General features: G+C 40.5%; 1 protein-coding gene across 1 annotated transcript; it reads left to right on the forward strand.

The window, feature by feature from the left end:
* The first annotated feature begins 196 nt into the window (after nucleotides 1-196).
* Nucleotides 197-13,515, forward strand: LOC109269829 (ubiquitin-conjugating enzyme E2 N-like). The gene is given in 3 exon segments (XM_053908008.1): nucleotides 197-271; nucleotides 13,065-13,310; nucleotides 13,312-13,515. Coding segments are annotated over 3 exon segments (516 nt in total). The 3' UTR covers nucleotides 13,507-13,515.
* Nucleotides 13,516-18,867: the final 5,352 nt, after the last annotated feature.

The following is an 18,867-nucleotide window of genomic DNA, read 5'->3' on the forward strand; positions in this document are numbered from 1 at the left end:
TGCAAAAAAAAAAAAAAAAAAAAAAGCTCAAACTCATTAGTCATGAAAGAAGTTCAAATTAAAACCCACAGTGAGGTAGAAAGCCACGAGAGAACATACCTCCTATCCCAACAATGAGAGAAAACCAAACAATCTATAAAATCATAACTCCCCTTGAGCCCATGACAAGGCAATCAGGAGATCTGAATTCCTAAGAATGACAAACCCTGCCACACAGACACAGTACACAAGAACTGTTCCACCTTTGCCAGAGCCTCTTTGGAGCAAGAGGGTAAGAAGAAAAGAGCTAGCATTACAAAAAATTCTTAAGAGCAAAGTGTGTGTTGGCACGAAGTTAAGAATCCACGGGAACCTCAGACACAAGAGAAATTCATGTTCCCAAGCTCTTTTCCGCAATCTCTACCAGGTACTCAGAAAAAAGACTGAGGCAGGCAGGACAGCTGAGAGAGAGTCCTCACTGGCCTGCAGGCATGAAACACTGCCCATTTTCCAGAACTTTCTCTCATAAGAAGTCAAAACCTTCTAGGCTTTGTTTGAAGTCAAAACCACTAGGGAAGGAGTAGACAGGCTAAGATCCTCTGTCTGCAGAAGGGATAGGAACACAGCCATCTGCCTCTGGGGAAGAAGTGGGAAACCTCTCTATCCCAATGGTAACCCCTGCACTGAGTAACAAGCAACAGCACTCTCCTGCTGGGGGAAAGAGCAGAAAACTCTCTTGCAACCAGTCCTCAATGATGAGCTGCCACTACACACCCCACCAGAATGACTACAATTAATTAAACTGATGCCAAAAACTGGCAAGGAGGCAGAACAACAGGAACTCCCCTATGCTGCTGGGAAGGATGTAAACTGGTGCAACCACTTTGGAAACAGATTTGGCTGTACCAACGAAAGCTACACATGTGTATAGCCTATGACTCAGCAACTCCACTTCTAGGTAGTAATCTAAGTGAAATGAGTACAGATGTGAGCCAAAAGGCATATAAAAGAGCATTCATGGCAGACCTATTTGAAATAAACAAAACCATAAATAACCCAATAATCATCAATAGTACCATGTATAAATGGTATAATTACAGTTTTTTCACACATTAGTACAGCAATACACGGCTACCTGCAACATGAATAAATCTAATCAAAATGTTGAACAAAAGAAGCTAGTTAAGATGAATCTATGAATTCATTTATTTGAAGTTTAAAAACAGGAAAAAACAATGGGATAGAAATCAGATAGCAATTATCCTTTGGAGGGTACTAAATGAACAGGAGGAGGAGGAGGGAGGCTTCTGGAATCCTGCTGATGTTTTACTGCTTGATCTAGTTCTGGTTATATGAGTGGCTTCATGTTATAAAACTTCAATAAGCTGTAGGGGTGCCTGGGTGGCTCAGTCAGTTGAGTGTCCAACTTTGGCTCAGGTCATGATCTCGTGGTCTGTGAGTTCGAGCCCCACGTCGGGCTCTGTGCTGACAGCTCAGAGCCTGGAGCCTGTTTCAGATTCTGTGTCTCCCTTTCTCTCTGACCCTCCCCCGTTCATGCTCTGCCTGTCTCAAAAATAAATAAACGTTAAAAAAATTTTTTTTTTAAAACTTTTAAAAATTCATTAAGCTGTACCTTTGTGATTTGACCCCTTTTCCATTTGAATGTTACACTTCAATTAAAAAGAAAAGTTTTGGGTTCCTGGGTGGCTCAGTCGGTTAAGTGTCTGACTCTTGATTTACATTCAGGTCATGATCTCACATTTCCTGAGATCCAGTGCCACATCGGGATCCAAGCTGGATCCTGCCTGGGATTCTTTCTCCTGCTCTCTCTGCCCCTCCCCCACTCACATATATTCTCTTTCTCAAATAAATAAACATTTTTAAAAAGAAACAAAATTTTACTTTAAAGAAAAGTGACTGGTATGGGAAATGTTGAACAGGTCAGCCTTGCTGAAGTGGTGAGAGAAGACTGAAGGCAGGGGAGCATGGAGCCAGAGCATGGAAGGGCCTTGAATGACAGACCAAAGGGTTTATCCTTTGTTCCACAGACAGTGCCACCAATTGTTTTGTGTTGTTGTTTTTTTTTTTTTTTTGAGATAACTATAGATTCATATGTAGTTGTAAGAAACAATATATATAAATCCAATATATCCTTCATCCAGTTTCCCCCAATGTTGACAACTCTCGACCTATAGCACAGTCACAATTAAGAAGTTAGCATTGACATGATCCACCCACCTATCCAAATTCCAGCACGTACACGCACTCGTGTGTACATGTTTAGCTCTGTGCAATTTTATCACATGTATATATTCATGTGGCTACCACCACAGTCAAGATACAAACTAACTCCCACCACAAGAATCCCCCGTACTGTCCTTTTGTGGAATGGTTAAACGAACAGCGGTGCATGTATACCATTGGACACTACTCAGCAGTAAAAAGGGATAAACTATTGATACACAGAAAAATTATGCTCAGTGAAAAAGCCTACCTCAAAATGGTTACAGATGATACGGTTCCATTTACACAACATTCTTGAAATGACAAAATGACAGAGATGGAGAGTGGTTGGTTGCCAGGGGGTAGGGACAGGGGTTGGGAGGAAAGTGGCTATAAAAAGGTAGCATTGCAGGTTTTTGAACAGAGGAGTGATATGAATAGCACAGACCAGAGAATCTGGCTCATTCTAAGGGCCTCAACTCTGAGTTTCCAAGACTTAATCCTCCCACCCTTCACCTATACCACCCCAATCCAGGCCCTACTGCCCACCGCCCCCCCCCCCTCAGTATCTGCCTCTTGTTGCTTTAATACCTAGTTAATTAGCAGTGGTTTGGGTTTTGATTAAAAGGTCCTGTTGACAACAGATCCTCCCCACTGGCAACCCAATAGTTTCATCTGCCCAGTCAGTTCAGGCACTAACCCCTTTTTTGTTCTCCTGTAGACCTCCTAGAGGAGCTCAGAGTCCTTGGATATACTTAGTGCATTAGCTGTCTTATGAATTTGCAAGGCTGTTTTGGGTTATTTCCCCCTCTTGCTCCTGTTTTTTCCCTGAATATTATTCTATTAAACTGTTTTAAAAAACAAATATGTTGCTGAGGGGGGCTGGGAGGGGTGGTTAGTATGACATTTCTCTGTTATTTTGAAATGAGACCCATAGGAAGCCTCCAGGCACATGGTAAAGTCAGACATAATCCAGTTAGTTACAAAGCAGGATTAAAGGAGCTGATGATCTCGCACGAAGAGGCAACTCCCTTACACACTAATGGATGGCACACTGTCCCCAGAAGCCAAATAAGGAGAGAAAGTGCATTTCACAAACACAATCAGGGAGAAAATCTATTCCCCATAGAGAGGCACACCACGAACAACCAACCACTAAGTAGAACTTGAACTCTGCTTCAACACTGTGAGTCAGTCCTTCTGGCTCATCCTGCTGGGGAGGCCTTCCCTGAAGTAAGGAAACAACTTAAGATATCAGGAGGGAAGGGCTGCTTAGAGGAGGACATGTGAGCTGGGTCTAAAGGCTGAGTAGTTTCCCAGGTAGTAAACACGGAGTAGAGGGCAGTATACCAAAGGGAACAGCATGAGGAAAGGTACAGGCTTGGAGTAGACTGATGTGACAGGAAGTATGGCACACAGAGGGAAGTAGGGAAAGTAGAGGCAAGAAAAGTGAGGTAGCCACCGGATCAAGAAAGATCAGAAAGGAAATTGGCCTTTAAGTGATGGGCAAGCAGCACAAGTTTTAAAAACAGAGGTATGGGGGTGCCTGGGTGGCTCAGTCGGTTAATCCTCCGACTTCAACTCAGGTTACGATCTCGTGGTCTGTGAGTTTGAGCCCCGCGTCAGGCTCTGGGCTGATGGCTCGGAGCCTGGAGCCTGCTTCCGATTCTGTGTCTCCTTCTCTCTCTGCCCCTCCCCCACTCATGCTCTGTCTCTCTGTCTCAAAAAATAAACGTTAAAAAAAAAAAAAAAAAAAACAGAGGTATGACTCAGTACTTTAGAAAGATTACTCAAATGGCCCCATGCAAGCAGATAAATTACAGGGGTGAGATTCTGGTCTGAGAGATAAGTTAGGAGCCCACTGCCTTTCCTCATTCTCCTCTCAAAGACTGAGCTAAAGAAATGATCCAACTTCCCATGAAATTTACATGTTAAGGTGGTTTGACTGCAAGAACGATCTTTTCTTGTTGGGACACAACTTGTCAAAACAAGGATCAGGGTTTTGTTGATTGATAAAAAAGAAAAAAAAAAAAAGCATTGAACATTATTTACAAGGAGTAGGGGCTCCCAGCTCAAGGCTGAAAGATTCAGGCCTTCCTGGGCATGTATGGTGAACCATCAGTAAGCTACAGAGCCACCCTGAGAAAGACCTACTGCTGTATCCAGTCTGGAGAGTCAGGATGTCTGGACACAGCTGGCAAATGGGAAGTGGCTGACAGCTATCTGCATGGAGATAGGCTAAGGAGCTTCCTCAGAAGGAACATATTTTAAGTAGGCTTCACGCCCATCATGGAGCCCAACACAGGGCTTGAACTCACAACCCTGAGATCAAGATCTGAGCTCAGATCAAACGTCGGACACTCAACTGACTGGCACCCCAGGTACCCCACGAACATATCTTAAGGGAAGAAAAATCCTGTCAAGTTGTAGGAAACTCCTAAGGATGGGAAAATTCTGACCTCAGCCAGGTATCTGTCCTTCTAATTTGTCTCTTGACTCAGCCCAGTGGGATCGTGTCAGACTCTTCTGTCAAGCAAAAGGCTGTAAATAAACAAGCACCTTGGAGCTCAGGCACCTCTGGTTGGGGACCCTCTAACAGAGCAGAACAGAAGTAAAGAAGCCAGTCCTCCTCCATACACTGCTGGCAACTGAGGGCTAGGGGCAGCAGCCAGGGAAGAACTGCGGGAAAAGCCACAGCCATCTACACACTGGCACAGAACGGTGTCCCTGGCAGTGCCTCCCTTATAGCAGAGGTGTCCACCACAGGAATGCTCACACCCTGCAGAGTCCACCGTGGTAGCACAGCATGAACACTGAAAGCAGTGCATATACAGTGAACTCATCAGAAACATACCCTAAAGGGTGGCAAGGCCCAGATGGAGCCTCTGCACAGGCAGTGGGGGGGCCAAAGTAGGTTAATTTGCAAACCAGTGTGAAGGCATGACAACCTCACCAAAGTAAGTGCTCATTTGTCAAGTTCTGAATGAGTGTTCATACAAGAAAATATTAATACTTGTGGGACAGTCTAATGTTAAAGCAGAAAACTTCACGAGGGTGGGAAGAAAACAATCTGACGTATCGCCTCTGTACATAACAGCTCTGAAGGGCACATGTTTGTGTAACAACTTCCCCAGTGTTCCTACTGTTTCCGGTTATGTAAGTACCCCCTACATCCCTTCTCAGAAATCAACCCATCCTATATTCAAATGTTTAGGTAACTTGGGATTTTTCAAGCACATCGTCATGATGAAATCCTGGAATATAAAATGTCAAAACCAGGGCCCTGGACAAGATAACAGGAGGAGCTCTTGTTTAATGGGTTGCCATGGTGAAAGGAGGGAAGCTGATGGAATTGAAAAAAAAACCTAGGAGAATTATTGTAGTGTGTGAGGTTATAACATATTTGTGAAAGTCCCTATATCTGAGTTGGGCTTGGACTAGGATAAGTGCCCTCCTTGGATGTGGTGAACACTATGTAATCAGTAAAATATCCAAAGATTTTCCTGCTAAGACTCTCTGCTCCAAGTTACTTTGGGATCCTAAGAGCCCAACTTACTGATAGATGGAGCTTGGACAGCAGTTATAATCAAAGTGTGGCTTCCTTTCCCATCCCAAGCGGAGAGTCATATTACAAACAGATAGCTCAAATATTGCTGTGCTAAATCAACAAAGTGGTACAAACTGGCCTTCTTTCTGCTGCTCAAACATGCCAAGTTCTTCTTGCCTTCTCAATTGTTCTCCTCTTTTATGAGAACACTCTGAACCTATATCTTTTGCACGGCCGTCTATTTAGCACGAAGGTCTCAACTCAAAAGTCACCGCATGAAGGAATGAAGGTACTCCTAGGATATTGGCAATGTTCTATTTCTTGGCCTGAGTGTTAGTTAACAGGTTGTGTTCACTGGGCAGAATTTCATCAAGGTGTCCACGTTGACGTGTACATATTTTTGCATGTATGTTATACTTCAATGAAAGTTTATTTTATAAAATAAGTCACCTCCTCTGAGAAGCCTTCCCTGACCATCCCATGCTCCCCACCCTCTGACTCTCATGTTAGCCTTATTTATTGTCTTCATGATACTATAATTATCTCAAATTAACTTGTCTATGTTTATGTTTACTTATTGATTTTCTGTCTCCTTTTCTAGAATATAAGCACCAAGAGAGATCAAGGACAATATCTGTCTTGTTCCATGCTGTATCCCTATTGTTTATAACAGTGCCTGGCAAAGAGTAATCAAGAAAGAATGAATACATGATTAAATGGATAGCAATTCTCCCCCAGCCCTGTTGTGAATTATCTGCATACTTGGAATGTTTCTGAATAAAGAATGAAGATGTCTCCTTTTGTGAGTCACAGAAACCAAGGATTCTCAAGGTCTCTGAGAACACATTACACTCTGGTCAGTGAAGGATCATCCATTTCTTCTATTCCTAGTGGAGCAGCAAAGACCCTGCCCTGAAACTCCTGAGTCCTGGGACCCCCCTGCAGGACGTGTGATCTCCCTAAGCTATGTATACTCACACCTCGTGTATACAGTGGTGAAAATATCCTTACCTCAGTGGAAGTTGTGAAAATTAAGTGAGAAAATTTAAAAAAAAAAAAACCTTTTAAAATAATTTTAATAGAAATACAAAACTATTTTTAAACAGACTATTATCAATATTATTATCTTGAGAATAATTCAAGGAACAGCTCTTCCTTCCGTAGAATTCACTTACTTTTTTTTTCTTTATAGTTTGAGCTCCCCCTAAGATAGGCAAGGCATTATGAGGGGTTCAAAGATGACTGGGTCTCATTCCATGGAGCTCAACTACCAAATTACATGGAGAAGGTCAAGCAGTTGTATACAGAGTTTGTTGTGAATTTCTCCTCTATCTTGGGGTCCCTGTTACCACCACTGTTTTTTCATAGATTTGTTCTTCCATTCTTTCATACATTCATTCAACAAACATCTATGAAGAACTTTCACATGTCAGGCATCAGGCCAGGTGCTGGAATCACACTCATGCACTGAAACAGAGGCGGTACATGTCCTTGTGAAGTTAGCACAGAGTGATGCAGTGTGGTGTAGGTACTTTTAGTTCTTTTGCTTCAGGGTACTTCACACAGGGAATGGGAGCAGGAAAGTCTCCCCTCCAGTTTCTCGTTCTTCTTTCTCTGTTACAGCAATTGCAACTTGGACTAGCCACATTTCATGTGCTCAATAGCCACACACAGCTCATGGCCATCTTATTGGACCTTGCAGCTCTAGATCCTTGCCACTCCAAGTGTGGCCCACTAACCAGCTACATCTGTACCTCTGGGGGCTCATCAGAAATGTCAGATCTCATTTATTTTTAGATGGTAGTAAGAATAGATGGAAACAAAAAGGAATTTCCTTCTTTCTGTGCCTTAGAAAAACGTGTGCTTGTGTGTCTACCAAAAAATAAAAAACAAGGGCACCTAGGTGGCTCAGTCAGTTAAGCATCCGACTATTGATTTTGACTCAGGTCATGCATGATCTCACAGTTCATGAGTTCAAGCCCCATGTTGGGCTCCGTGCTGACAGTGTGAAGCCTGCTTGGGGTTCTCTTTCTCTCCCTATCTGCACCCTCCCCCTCTCAAAATAAATAAACTTAAAAATAAAAAAAGAAAAGAAATAAAATTAAAAACAAACAAACAAACAAAAAACAGTGGCAGCCTGCAAGAAAGCATGAAAGAATTTTCTAGGACACTGGTCACATTCTGTTTCTTAATCTGAGTACTCATTACGTGAGTAGATTCCATTTATAAAATTTTGAGCTAAACACTCATGATTTTTATGTTTTCCTATATGTAATTATACTTTAACAAATAAGCTTTCCTAGTATGTGGCAAATCTGGCTATATCTCCACTGGCTACAATAAAGAACACCTACATTCCTCGCGTGTGTCTCCTGTACTCTCACACTATAGCCACACTCAGAATATGTCTGCCGCCAGGTGTGTATGGCTTTTTCCCCACACCAATCAGCTCTTTGACACCAGTTGGGCGTCCTACAATTTAACTCAATTCTGACACTACCTGGAGAGATAGTCTCAGATCCCACAGATTAAGGGCTCAGCCCCACAAAACTGTCCCCCAACCACCACCACCACCACCACTTCAGATGTCAATAGGAAGCCCAGTTTGTTACCTGTGCTTCTGACCAATGGGCTCTACCCATTCCTCAGGTTCAATTATTTGCTACAACAGCTCGCAGGACTCAGGGAAACACCAGCTTACTACATAATAAAAGACATAATAAAGAATACAGATGAACAGCCAGATGCAGAGATACTTAGGGGCAGATTTGGGGACTTCTGTCCCCATGGAGTTGGGTGTGGGACCCTCAATATGTAGATATGTTCACTAATCTTGAAGTTCTCCAAACCCCATACTTCTGCGATTTTTATGGAGACTTCATCACATAAGTATAACTAATCGTTAACTTCATGTTCAGTCACTTTCCCCTCTCTGGAAAATAGGGGGCGGAGCTGAAAATTCCAACCATCTAACCATGGCTTGGTGTTTCTGGAAACCAGAACCCATCCAGGAGCCCACTGAGAGTCATCTCTTTAAAACAAAAAAATACTGCTATTACCCAGGAAACTATAAGGGATTTAGGGGCTCTGTGTCAGGAATCAGGGTCAAAGACCAAATATTAGAAACAAAGATACTCCTAGTGCACTTGTCATTCGGGAAATTAAACAGGTTTGATTTAACATATTTTTTCTATTATTTCACAGCTACTAATAAAAAATACATAAGACAAGCTTCTACAAGATGCCCCTAATTGCTGATATTTTTAATTGGACAGTCAAAAGATTCCCCATTGGCTATAAGACTGACCTAATGGAAATTACCTATTTTGCCAATCAATTCAAATTTCTATTTTTCTGTCACTGTGGAGAACTGCTTACAACCTTATTTAGGTAGAAAGTTCCTGATTACAATTCTCTTGTGTTAAAATAATTTGTTAACCCTGGTTCCTGCTATAACATACATGATACAGACACATAAACAGAGTACAGAGAAGTCAAATATTTTCACTTATTTATGGGCACTGATTCTCTCATTCAGAGCAAAACCATATGCACAAAGTTCATAAACAATTAGAACTGAATAAATGAAACGTGAGGCTAGTTAATTAACTTGGAAATTGATTTATCCCTCAGAATGGCCGAAAGTTTATAAGGTTCTCATCAAAGCTTTAAGACATGAATCAATTAGGTACATTAATAAAACTTCCTACTACTGGTATCAGTTCAATTCTACACATATGTGCCCTTGGTTGTACTTATCTCTGTGCTGGTTATTAAAATAACTACAATACTGGGGCACCTGGGTGGCTCAGTCGGTTGAGCGTCCGACTTCAGCTCAGGTCACGATCTCACCTGAGTTCAAGCCCCGCGTCGGGCTCTGGGCTGATGGCTCAGAGCCTGGAGCCTGCTTCCGATTCTGTGTCTCTCTCTCTCTCTGCCCCTCCCCCATTCATGCTCTGTCTCTGTCTCAAAAATAAATAAACATTAAAAAAATAAATAAATAAAATAAAATAAAATAAAATAACTACAATAAGTCCAATGTCATAGCTCTGCCCTACAGAGCCAGCTTACCAGGCAATCCTGCATGCCAAAAGTCAGTTGAACTTCAAATAACTAATGGTAAGCATGATTAGTATTAACCGGGTTTTAGTAAAACAATATGAAATGACTCATTTCCTGATATTAAAAAAAAAGTTATTTATTTATACATTTCTCCCTACTTCTACATTCTATGTGTTTTCCCAAAATACTTCCAAATGAACTAAAATTAAATGTGTGCTTTTACATTTCCTGTGGAAAACAACTAGAGAAGTCTTTGGAAATTGCCTGAAATTTCACCAATTCCTTCAAAGCCTTCCCAAGAATCAAAGAAACTTCTGGAAATTTTTAAATAAATCAATGTGCGCTTTATTTTTCTAACCACTGGCTCAGAGTCTGTGGATCTTTTCTCCAAATGGGCTAATCATATCACAGGTACCAATAACCACAACACCTAAAAAACAAACAAACAAACAAAAACAAAACAAAACAAAAAACCCAAGTCAGTTCCTTCTGAAGGGAATGGAGAAAACAGTAAGCCCCCAACTGTATTTGCTCTAGCACTAGCAGCCAAGTAAGACAGCAGGACCATGTCCATAGGTGTTTGATGCACTTGAAGAACTACAACATTAGATTAGTTATAGTTTCCAGGGAAATGCAATAGCTGTAGCAAGCACCTCTTCTTTCACCCTTCTCAATGGCCCTTTTCCTGCAAATGAGGTGAAAATCACATTGAATTGTGTTTTGAACATATGAGAAGAACTTGGTAAGACAGGAGAAATGCTTTAAAAAGCAAGGAGGAGGCAAACAGAGATCTGAGGGGACCACTTTCCAGGGATTAGAGCTGCATTTCCAGATCTTGACCAGTGGTTGGGATCCCCTTCCAGGTACAGAGTGAGTAAACCCCACTCCTGACCTCAGAGAGGAATTGTCAGGAGAATAAGGGAGAGTGCTGCCTCCACAGAGGTTTCTGCAGGTTCTAAATCCAATGCCTACAAGTAACATATGTGTGTATTAGGTCAAGTTAAAGAGAAAAAGGAGTGGAAAGTAGGCTAGAAAATGTGCTCTTCCTAAAGGTATTTTAAAATATTCATTTATAAAAAGAACTCTATACAGAAAATCTTCCTATCCCACATCCAAATTCCCCTCCTTTCTTACCAATAGAACTCAATTTTTATTAAGGGCAGAAATGACCCACTTAAAGACTACATTTCCCAGCCTTCCTTGCAGCTAAATGTGGTCATGTGACTATATTCTGGGCAAAGAGATAAGTTCTACTGGCAAAGAGGAGGAAAGGAGTGGCTGATGAGAGAACCAAAAGTATTTGCCTCAGTCCCCAGCCTCAAGGAACCTACATAAACTGAGGAAGACAGGTGCATAACACAAGTCATAATGTGTATTATATTCTATTGTGTACAAGAGGATATAGGGATCCCAAGTAGAAATTACTCATTCAAATGCTGAGGGTATTTTCCTAGTGTTACATAAACAAATGGATTTTAGAGCAATGCCTTGTTACCAGCTGTGTGACTTTCAGCAAATGGTCTACCTCTCTGAGCCTAGGACATCTCATATTTGAATGGAAAAATATATCCCACCTCCCAGAAATACTATGGGGATTCAGTGAGGTTAGTCGTTTAAAGTATTCAGTATGGCAAAAATCATATGGTAAATAATCTAAACCTGACATGCCCCATCCCATTTTTTTTTTTTCACATACTTTGAGAACTAAATGCCATTTTTCAGGGCCAAAGAAGTTCAATGGGGAGAAGGATGAGGTCTGATCATCTGTTTATCTGCTTTCATTCATAGGACAATTTGATTAACCATTCACTTGCACAGGAATCTTAGCTTCTGCCCTCTCACTGAAACCAGATCTTGTTTGGAAAAGTGGGAACTTCTTCTCCAGTAATAAAATAGTCATTGACATAGTGTCACTCATGCCCATCTGAGATGCTGGAGCTGTTCTTGCCCCGTCATGATGCCAAACATGCCAAGTAGGACCAGAGAGTAGGGAGCAGGGAAGCAGGGTGTTCAAGAGCTTTGCAGTCTGTTTGTTTTGTTTTTTTTTTTTAACGTTTATTTTATTTTTGAGACAGAGAGAGACAGAGCATGAACGGGGGAGGGGCAGAGAGAGAGGGAGACATAGAATCGGAAGCAGGCTCCAGGCTCTGAGCCATCAGCCCAGAGCCCGATGCGGGGCTCGAACTCACGGACCACGAGATCATGACCTGAGCTGAAGTCGGACGCTTAACCGACTGAGCCACCCAGGCGCCCCTGCAGTCTGTTTTTATGTATGTAGCAAGTGTCTCATACATCACTGTCTTGGTTTATGAGAAAAACTTGGCCAGAAAAATCATCTGTGATCTTTGGGGAATTAGACAGTGAGGGAATAAAACCAGGTTATTGAGCATGGAGTAAATTGTCTCTATCTGTAGTTTTCCTCCTGCACCCTCAAATTACAGGCATGTTTTCATAGGGAAAAACACAAAAAGCCTCCCTCCAGGACTGTCCAGTGTGGGATTCAAGAATCCAGCAAGGACCAATCAAGCCAACCCCCACATTTGTATATTTCACTCTGACAATCATAAACCAGCTTTCAAAAACCAATTTCAGGCTACTGTATATCAGCTCAACAACATCATGGTGGCACCACCTGTCAGCTAACAACGATTTCAGCAGCATCACCTTCTCTGTCCTAAAGAAGGGTCTGTGCCTTGCATGAATAGTTTATTCCAGTGACTTAGTGATTTCTTTACATGCTGAGTTGGCAGCAATCTCTCTGCTCCCATCAGGGCTGCTGCACTGCCTTCGGGATCCCCCCAACACACATACATCCACTGTTCCAACTACAGCATTGCTGCACTGCTCTGCTTTACTTATTGGGCATGTACATAAGGTTTCATTTGAAAAAATGTTAAAAATCCAAAGTTAAAATTTTTAAGAAGCATTGTTTTCTTTACCCTTAAGGTTTTGAAAAATGGACAATGGGAAAAAATGAAAATATTAACACTGTTGTTAAAAACTGTGGGATTTACAAACAGTATTTTGAGAAAAATGAGGGCACTTATTAGGGGTGCTAAATCTGTCAAGTCTTTAGCCATAGTGGTACATTTGGCCAGTTAACTGTGTTTTCAACCATGAAAATTAAAAAGCATACATGAAATGTCAGAAAGATAGCATCAAAGATTGTGGCTAAAAGACAAGGTATAGGAAACCAGAGTCAAGACCAGAAGCAGAACTCAGGATTTGACTAGATTGCCGGGCTGCCCTGCAGAATTTATCAAAAAAAGCCCAGCGCTTGCTGGCAGAACCAGTTCCTGACATTAAAACAGAACCAGAAGAGAGCAACGCCCATTATTTTCATGCGGTCACTGCTGGCCCCCAGGATTCCTCCTTCGAGGGAAGGACTTTTAAATTTAAACTATTCCTTCCAAAAGAATACCTGACAGCAGCCCCTAAAGTACATTTCAGGACAAAAATTTATCATCCTAATGTAGAGTAGTTGGGAAGAATATGTTTAAGATATCTTGAAGGATAAATGGTCCTCAGCACTGCAGATCCACACAGTTCTGCTATGGATCCAGGCTTTGTTAAGTGCTCCCAATCCAGATGATCCATTAGCAAATGATGCAGTGGAGCAGTGGAAGACCAATAAAGCCCAAGCCATAGAAACAGTTAGAGCATGGACTAGGCTATATGCTATAAATAATATTTAAAATCGATCTGATCATGAAGTGTGCATCGCTTCTCCTAATCTGACAAGACTTACTCCTTTTCTGTTTGCATTTAATGGATACAGTCTTATACAGAATAAAAGCTCAGACATTTCAGTCCTTTGGTGATTAATGCACAATAGCAAATCTATGTCTTGTCCTGATTCACTGTTGTAAAGCATAAGCAAAGGCTAGAGGTACCATCAGGATTGCTGTGGCCCCTCTCTGCTTTTATTCATTTCCTCCACTATGGGTTAAGTATAAAGCACCGTGAATGAAGGTAGTTGTCAGAGCTAACTGCAAGGGTGTGGGTGTTTTTCTTTAATATTTTTTTGAGGGGAGGGGGATAGGTAGTTTTATTTTAGTCTTATGGGCTCCTTTCCCCCCTTTTATATGGTGATCTAATTGCATTTAGTTAAAAGCAGCTAACCAGTTCTTTAGAATATGCTCTCTAGCCAAGTCTAACTTTATTTAGATGTGGGAGATGGACAAGCTTGACTGCTTGAACCAAAATGGTAACATTAAACAAACACCACAGTCCTCACTAATAACACTGTGGCTTTGCTGTCAAGTGTAGAATCCTCCCTTCAAAAAAAAACTTGTGACCATTTTGTATGGCTTATCTGGAAACTTCTGTAAAATATTTTTTGTTATTAAAAAAAAAAAAAAAGACAAGGTATATAATGGGAAAAGGACAAACTCTTCAATAAATGACATTGGAAAAACTGGGCAGCCACATGTAAAAGAATGAAACTGGACTTCTACCTTACACTGCACTCAAAAATTAACTCAAAATGGATTAGACTTGAATATAAGATCTAACATCACAAAATTCCTATAAGAAAACATGGGCATAACGTTAGTCTTGGCAACAATTTTTTTAACCTGACAGCAAAAGCAACAAAAGCAAAACTAAGCAAATGGGACTATATCAAACTAAAAAGTTTCTGCACAGCAAAGAAACACCAACAAAATTAAAGGCACTAATGAACAGGAGAAAATATTTGCAAATTATATATGCAATAATAGCTTAATATCCAAAATACATAAAGAACTCATACAACTCAATAGCAAAAAAATTTCAATTTAAAAAATGGGCATAAGATCTAAATAGACATTTTTACAGAGAAGACATATACTTGGCCAACAGGTACATGATGAGGTACTAAACATCACTCATCATCAGGGAAATGCAAATCAAAACACAATGAGCTATCACCTCACACCTGTTAGAATGGCTATTGTCAAAATGGAAGAAATAAGTGTTGGCAAGGATGTGGAAAAAGGAGGGAACCCTCTCGCACGGTTGGTGGGAATGTAAACTGGTGTACCCACTGTGGAAAACAGCATGGAGGTTCCTCAAAAAATTAAAAACAGAACTACCATATGATCTAGCAACCCCACTTCTGGTTACGTATCTGAAGGAAACAAAAACACTAATTCAAAAAGATATCTGCATCCCCATGTTCACTGCAGCATTATTTACAGTAGCCAAACAAGATATGGAAACAACCTAAGTATCTATCAATGGGTGAATAAATAAAGAAAACGTGACATGTGTGTGCAGATATAGATACAGATACAATAGAATATTATTCAGCCATAAAAAAGAATGAAATCTTGTCATTTGCGACAATATGAATGGACCTTGAGGGCATTATGTTATCTGAAATAAGTCAGAGAGAGAAAGACAAATACTTTATAATCTCATTTACATATGAAATAGATTATTTAAAAAAAAATAGATACAGAGAACAGATTGGTGGTTGCCAGAGGCAGGGGGTGCAGAATGTGCAAAATAGGTTAAGGTCAAAAGATACAAACTCCCAGTTATAAATAAATAAATCATGGGGATGTGATGTACAGCATGGTGACTACAGTTAATAATACTATACTACAGGGGCACCTGGCTGGCTCAGTCGGTGAAGTGTCCGACTTCAGCTCAGGTTATGATCTCACCGTTTCTGGGTTCGAGCCCCACATTGGGCACTGTGCTGACAGCTCAAAGCCTGGCACCTGCTTCAGATTCTGTGTGTGTCTCTCTCTCTCTCTGACCCTCCTCTACTCATGCGCTGTCTCTCAAAAATAAACATTAAAAAAATGTTTTTAATAATAATACTACATTACATATTTGAAGTTGTTAAAACAATAAATCTTAGGGGCACCGGGGTGGCTCAGTCAGTTAAGCATTGACTCTTCATTTCGGCTTGGGTCATGATCTCCTTGATCTTGGGTTCAAGCCCCACATCAGGCTTGGTGCTGACAGTGCAGAGCCTGTTTGAGATTCTCTCTCTCCCTCTCTCTCTGCCCCTCCCCTGCTCAGGCTCTCTCTCTGAAAATAAATAAATAAACTTAAAAGTTCTCATCACAAGAAAAAAATTTACAACTATGTGTGGTGATGGATGTTAACTAGACTTATTGTGGTGATCATTTCACAACATATACAAACACTGAATCAAAATAAAATAAAGGACAAGAAATTACTTTCGACTTACATTTCAGCCACTGGGTTTACAGTCCTCACCTTATATAGCTTTGTTTTGGGTGTGTTGAACTTTCACATAAGCTTTCAGGAATGTAGATATGTATAAAAGGATTACCTGCAATCTAGCTTTTTCCATAGCTATGTGCAATCATGTTCTGCACAGTGGAACACTCCAAGCAAATAGCCAAGCCAGCACAGACCCAGATGGAGGCTCGCCAGGAAACACCAAAACCAAGCATGGGTAGAATTAGATAGAACCAGCTGGAGGCCAGGTCAAAGTGGAGTCCAAGTCCACCAGCTCAGGAAGCCTTGAGGACAGGAAGGAGAGTTAGGAGGCTACTCCTGCCAGACTGGCTGCTGGGACTAAGCACAAGATTGTTCAGAAAGTCTGAACAAACCTCAGTGAGCACCCACAAGAGTGTCTGCTTGTTTGGAAGGAACAGTAATTAGCCAGTGCCTAATATACAGAATAGGTTGCTCCAGAGATTCCTCATTTGAGAGAAAATGTGAAATGTGAACTATAATTTGCACTAGTCTGGTCTGGAGATACCTAGTCAAGAAAACACAAATGTTCTTTCATAGCTAATTCTAGAGCAATGCTGTCCAAGAAATACTATGCAAGCCACACACATAGTTTTAAATTTTCTAGTAGCCACATTTAAAAGTAAAAAGAAACAAATGAAATTAATTTTAAATATTTTAACCCAATATATCCAAAGTATTATCATTTCAAAATTTAATCAATATAAAAACTATTAAAAAGATGTTTTACATTACATCTGTTGTACTAAGTCTTCAAAATCTGATGTATTTTTTACACTTCCAGCACATCTCAATATGACTGCTAAATTTTCATTGGAAATACTTATCTGTATTTAGATCATAAAGTTCACAGCTGAAAAAAAAAAGAGATTCACACACCCAAATTGTTTCAGATATACTTACAAGTTTTCCAGTAACTAAAACTGAACTTTAGTTTCTAAAATTAAATTCATTAAAACTGCCCAAAATTTAAAAATTCAGCTCCTCAGTAATATCAGCCACACTTACAGTAGTCAGTAGACATATGTGGCTAGCAGCTCCAAAAATGAAAAGCATAATTCTAGACAATCAAACTGCATGTCTGTTTATTTTCACAACAAAACCACCACTGAATGTCTACTCCAGAATAGACAGTAACAAAATGCTTTGCTTTTGAAGAATGCTGTGAGATTTATAAATTGTTATATAAACCCAATGGCATATAACGGGTGGTGCATGGGCTTTGACACAAAAAAATATTTGAGTTCAAATTCCAGCTCTGACACCTCCTATTTAACTCTTCACATCGTCCTTGTACAGCCTCAGTTTCCATGTATGTAGAAGGGGATTGATATTATATGCCCCATCAAGCTCATCAAGTTGATCTGAAGATCAAATAAGATGATATGTGGAAAAATGATTACAAGTTATATAGGTGTTACTTATTATTATTGTAACTATATGAAGTAGGTATCATCCTCGTTTTATAATAAGGAAACTCAATCTTGGGAATTTAATTAAATAACCCAAAGCCACGTAGCCAGTACACTGCTGAGCAAAGACCCAAAACTGTTATCTTCTAGCTCTAAAGCAAATACTTTTTCCACCATTGGTACCACAGAGGCCTCATATAAAATCTAGACACTCAACTCCAAGCTGAGGATACTTAGAGGTTAAGTAGAGAAATGTGAATCAAGAAATTAGGATTCAATATGGCAAAAGATGATTTTTAAAGGTGAAAAAAGTTCAACATGCTCTAAAAAGAAATACTGACCATGAAAGGAATGACCAGTTTCATCACACAAAGTTTGAAAGACTGGTTTACCAAATTATTTCCCAAAACTGTCAGAAAAAAACCCAAAGATCTCTCAAGTGTTTTGAAATATAGATGGCTATTTGTCCCTTAAAGAAACTATCAGCTCCTAAGGAGACTGACTCATTTCTTCAAAAGGTACAGAACCTTTGGGGAATCAGAATCAAAAAACATTTCTAAACCTACTAACACTTTCAAAGACAACTATTGTTTGAAACCTAAGGTTTAAATAGTAAAAGGATTGCTTCTTTTAACAATGTGAGAATCTTCCCTGCTTTAGTTTACTGCATCGATTTACCTTCAAGTCAAAGGTGATGGGTTACGGAAAAATCTCTCCGTGAAAGCAGACAATTGTTCAGTTAACAACAAAGTGTCTATCTTCCAGAGGCCAGGCATCACATGGAGTCCTAGCAGGAGAGGAAGCAACACATGATAAATAATAAAACCCAGTCCCTCTTCCCACAACCCCCAATCTCAGTTGATGTCCTTGCATCTTAGTTCATGAAAAAAGTGAAACACCAGGAGACAAGCACCCAATGCTCTCACCCCAAAATCTACCATCTTTCCTACAGCTAAACCCATACACTCTGCCTTCCTTCCAGTTGCAGTGGATGAAGTCAGAAATAGCAAAGGCAAGACCTGTACCTTAATTTTGCCTTCCCAGTCTCACACGAGTACATCTGATAGGTGGAAACTGAATTACATCCAGATCTCTAATGACAAACAAACCAATGATTTTTTTTTTCTCACATCCCACATATAAAGCAGAAAATTCTGATGATTCCACCTTCAAAATATATTCTGAACCCAACTATCTCTCACCTCGTCTACCAACAGATATCATCCTAGTCGAAACCACCATCATCTCCACCCAGATACCAAGAGCCTCCTAAGTGGGATCCTGATTCCAATTACACTCACTCACAATCTCGTCTCCAAACAGCAGCCAGCATGATTTTAAAAACCAAATCAGGGGCGCCTGGGTGGCTCAGTCGGTTAAGCGTCCGACTTCAGCTCAGGTCACAATCTCATGGTCCGTGGGTTC

Source organism: Panthera pardus, unplaced genomic scaffold (genome assembly GCF_024362965.1).
Source record: "Panthera pardus isolate Hobbes unplaced genomic scaffold, ASM2436296v1 HiC_scaffold_20, whole genome shotgun sequence".
Lineage (NCBI taxonomy): Eukaryota > Metazoa > Chordata > Mammalia > Carnivora > Felidae > Panthera > Panthera pardus.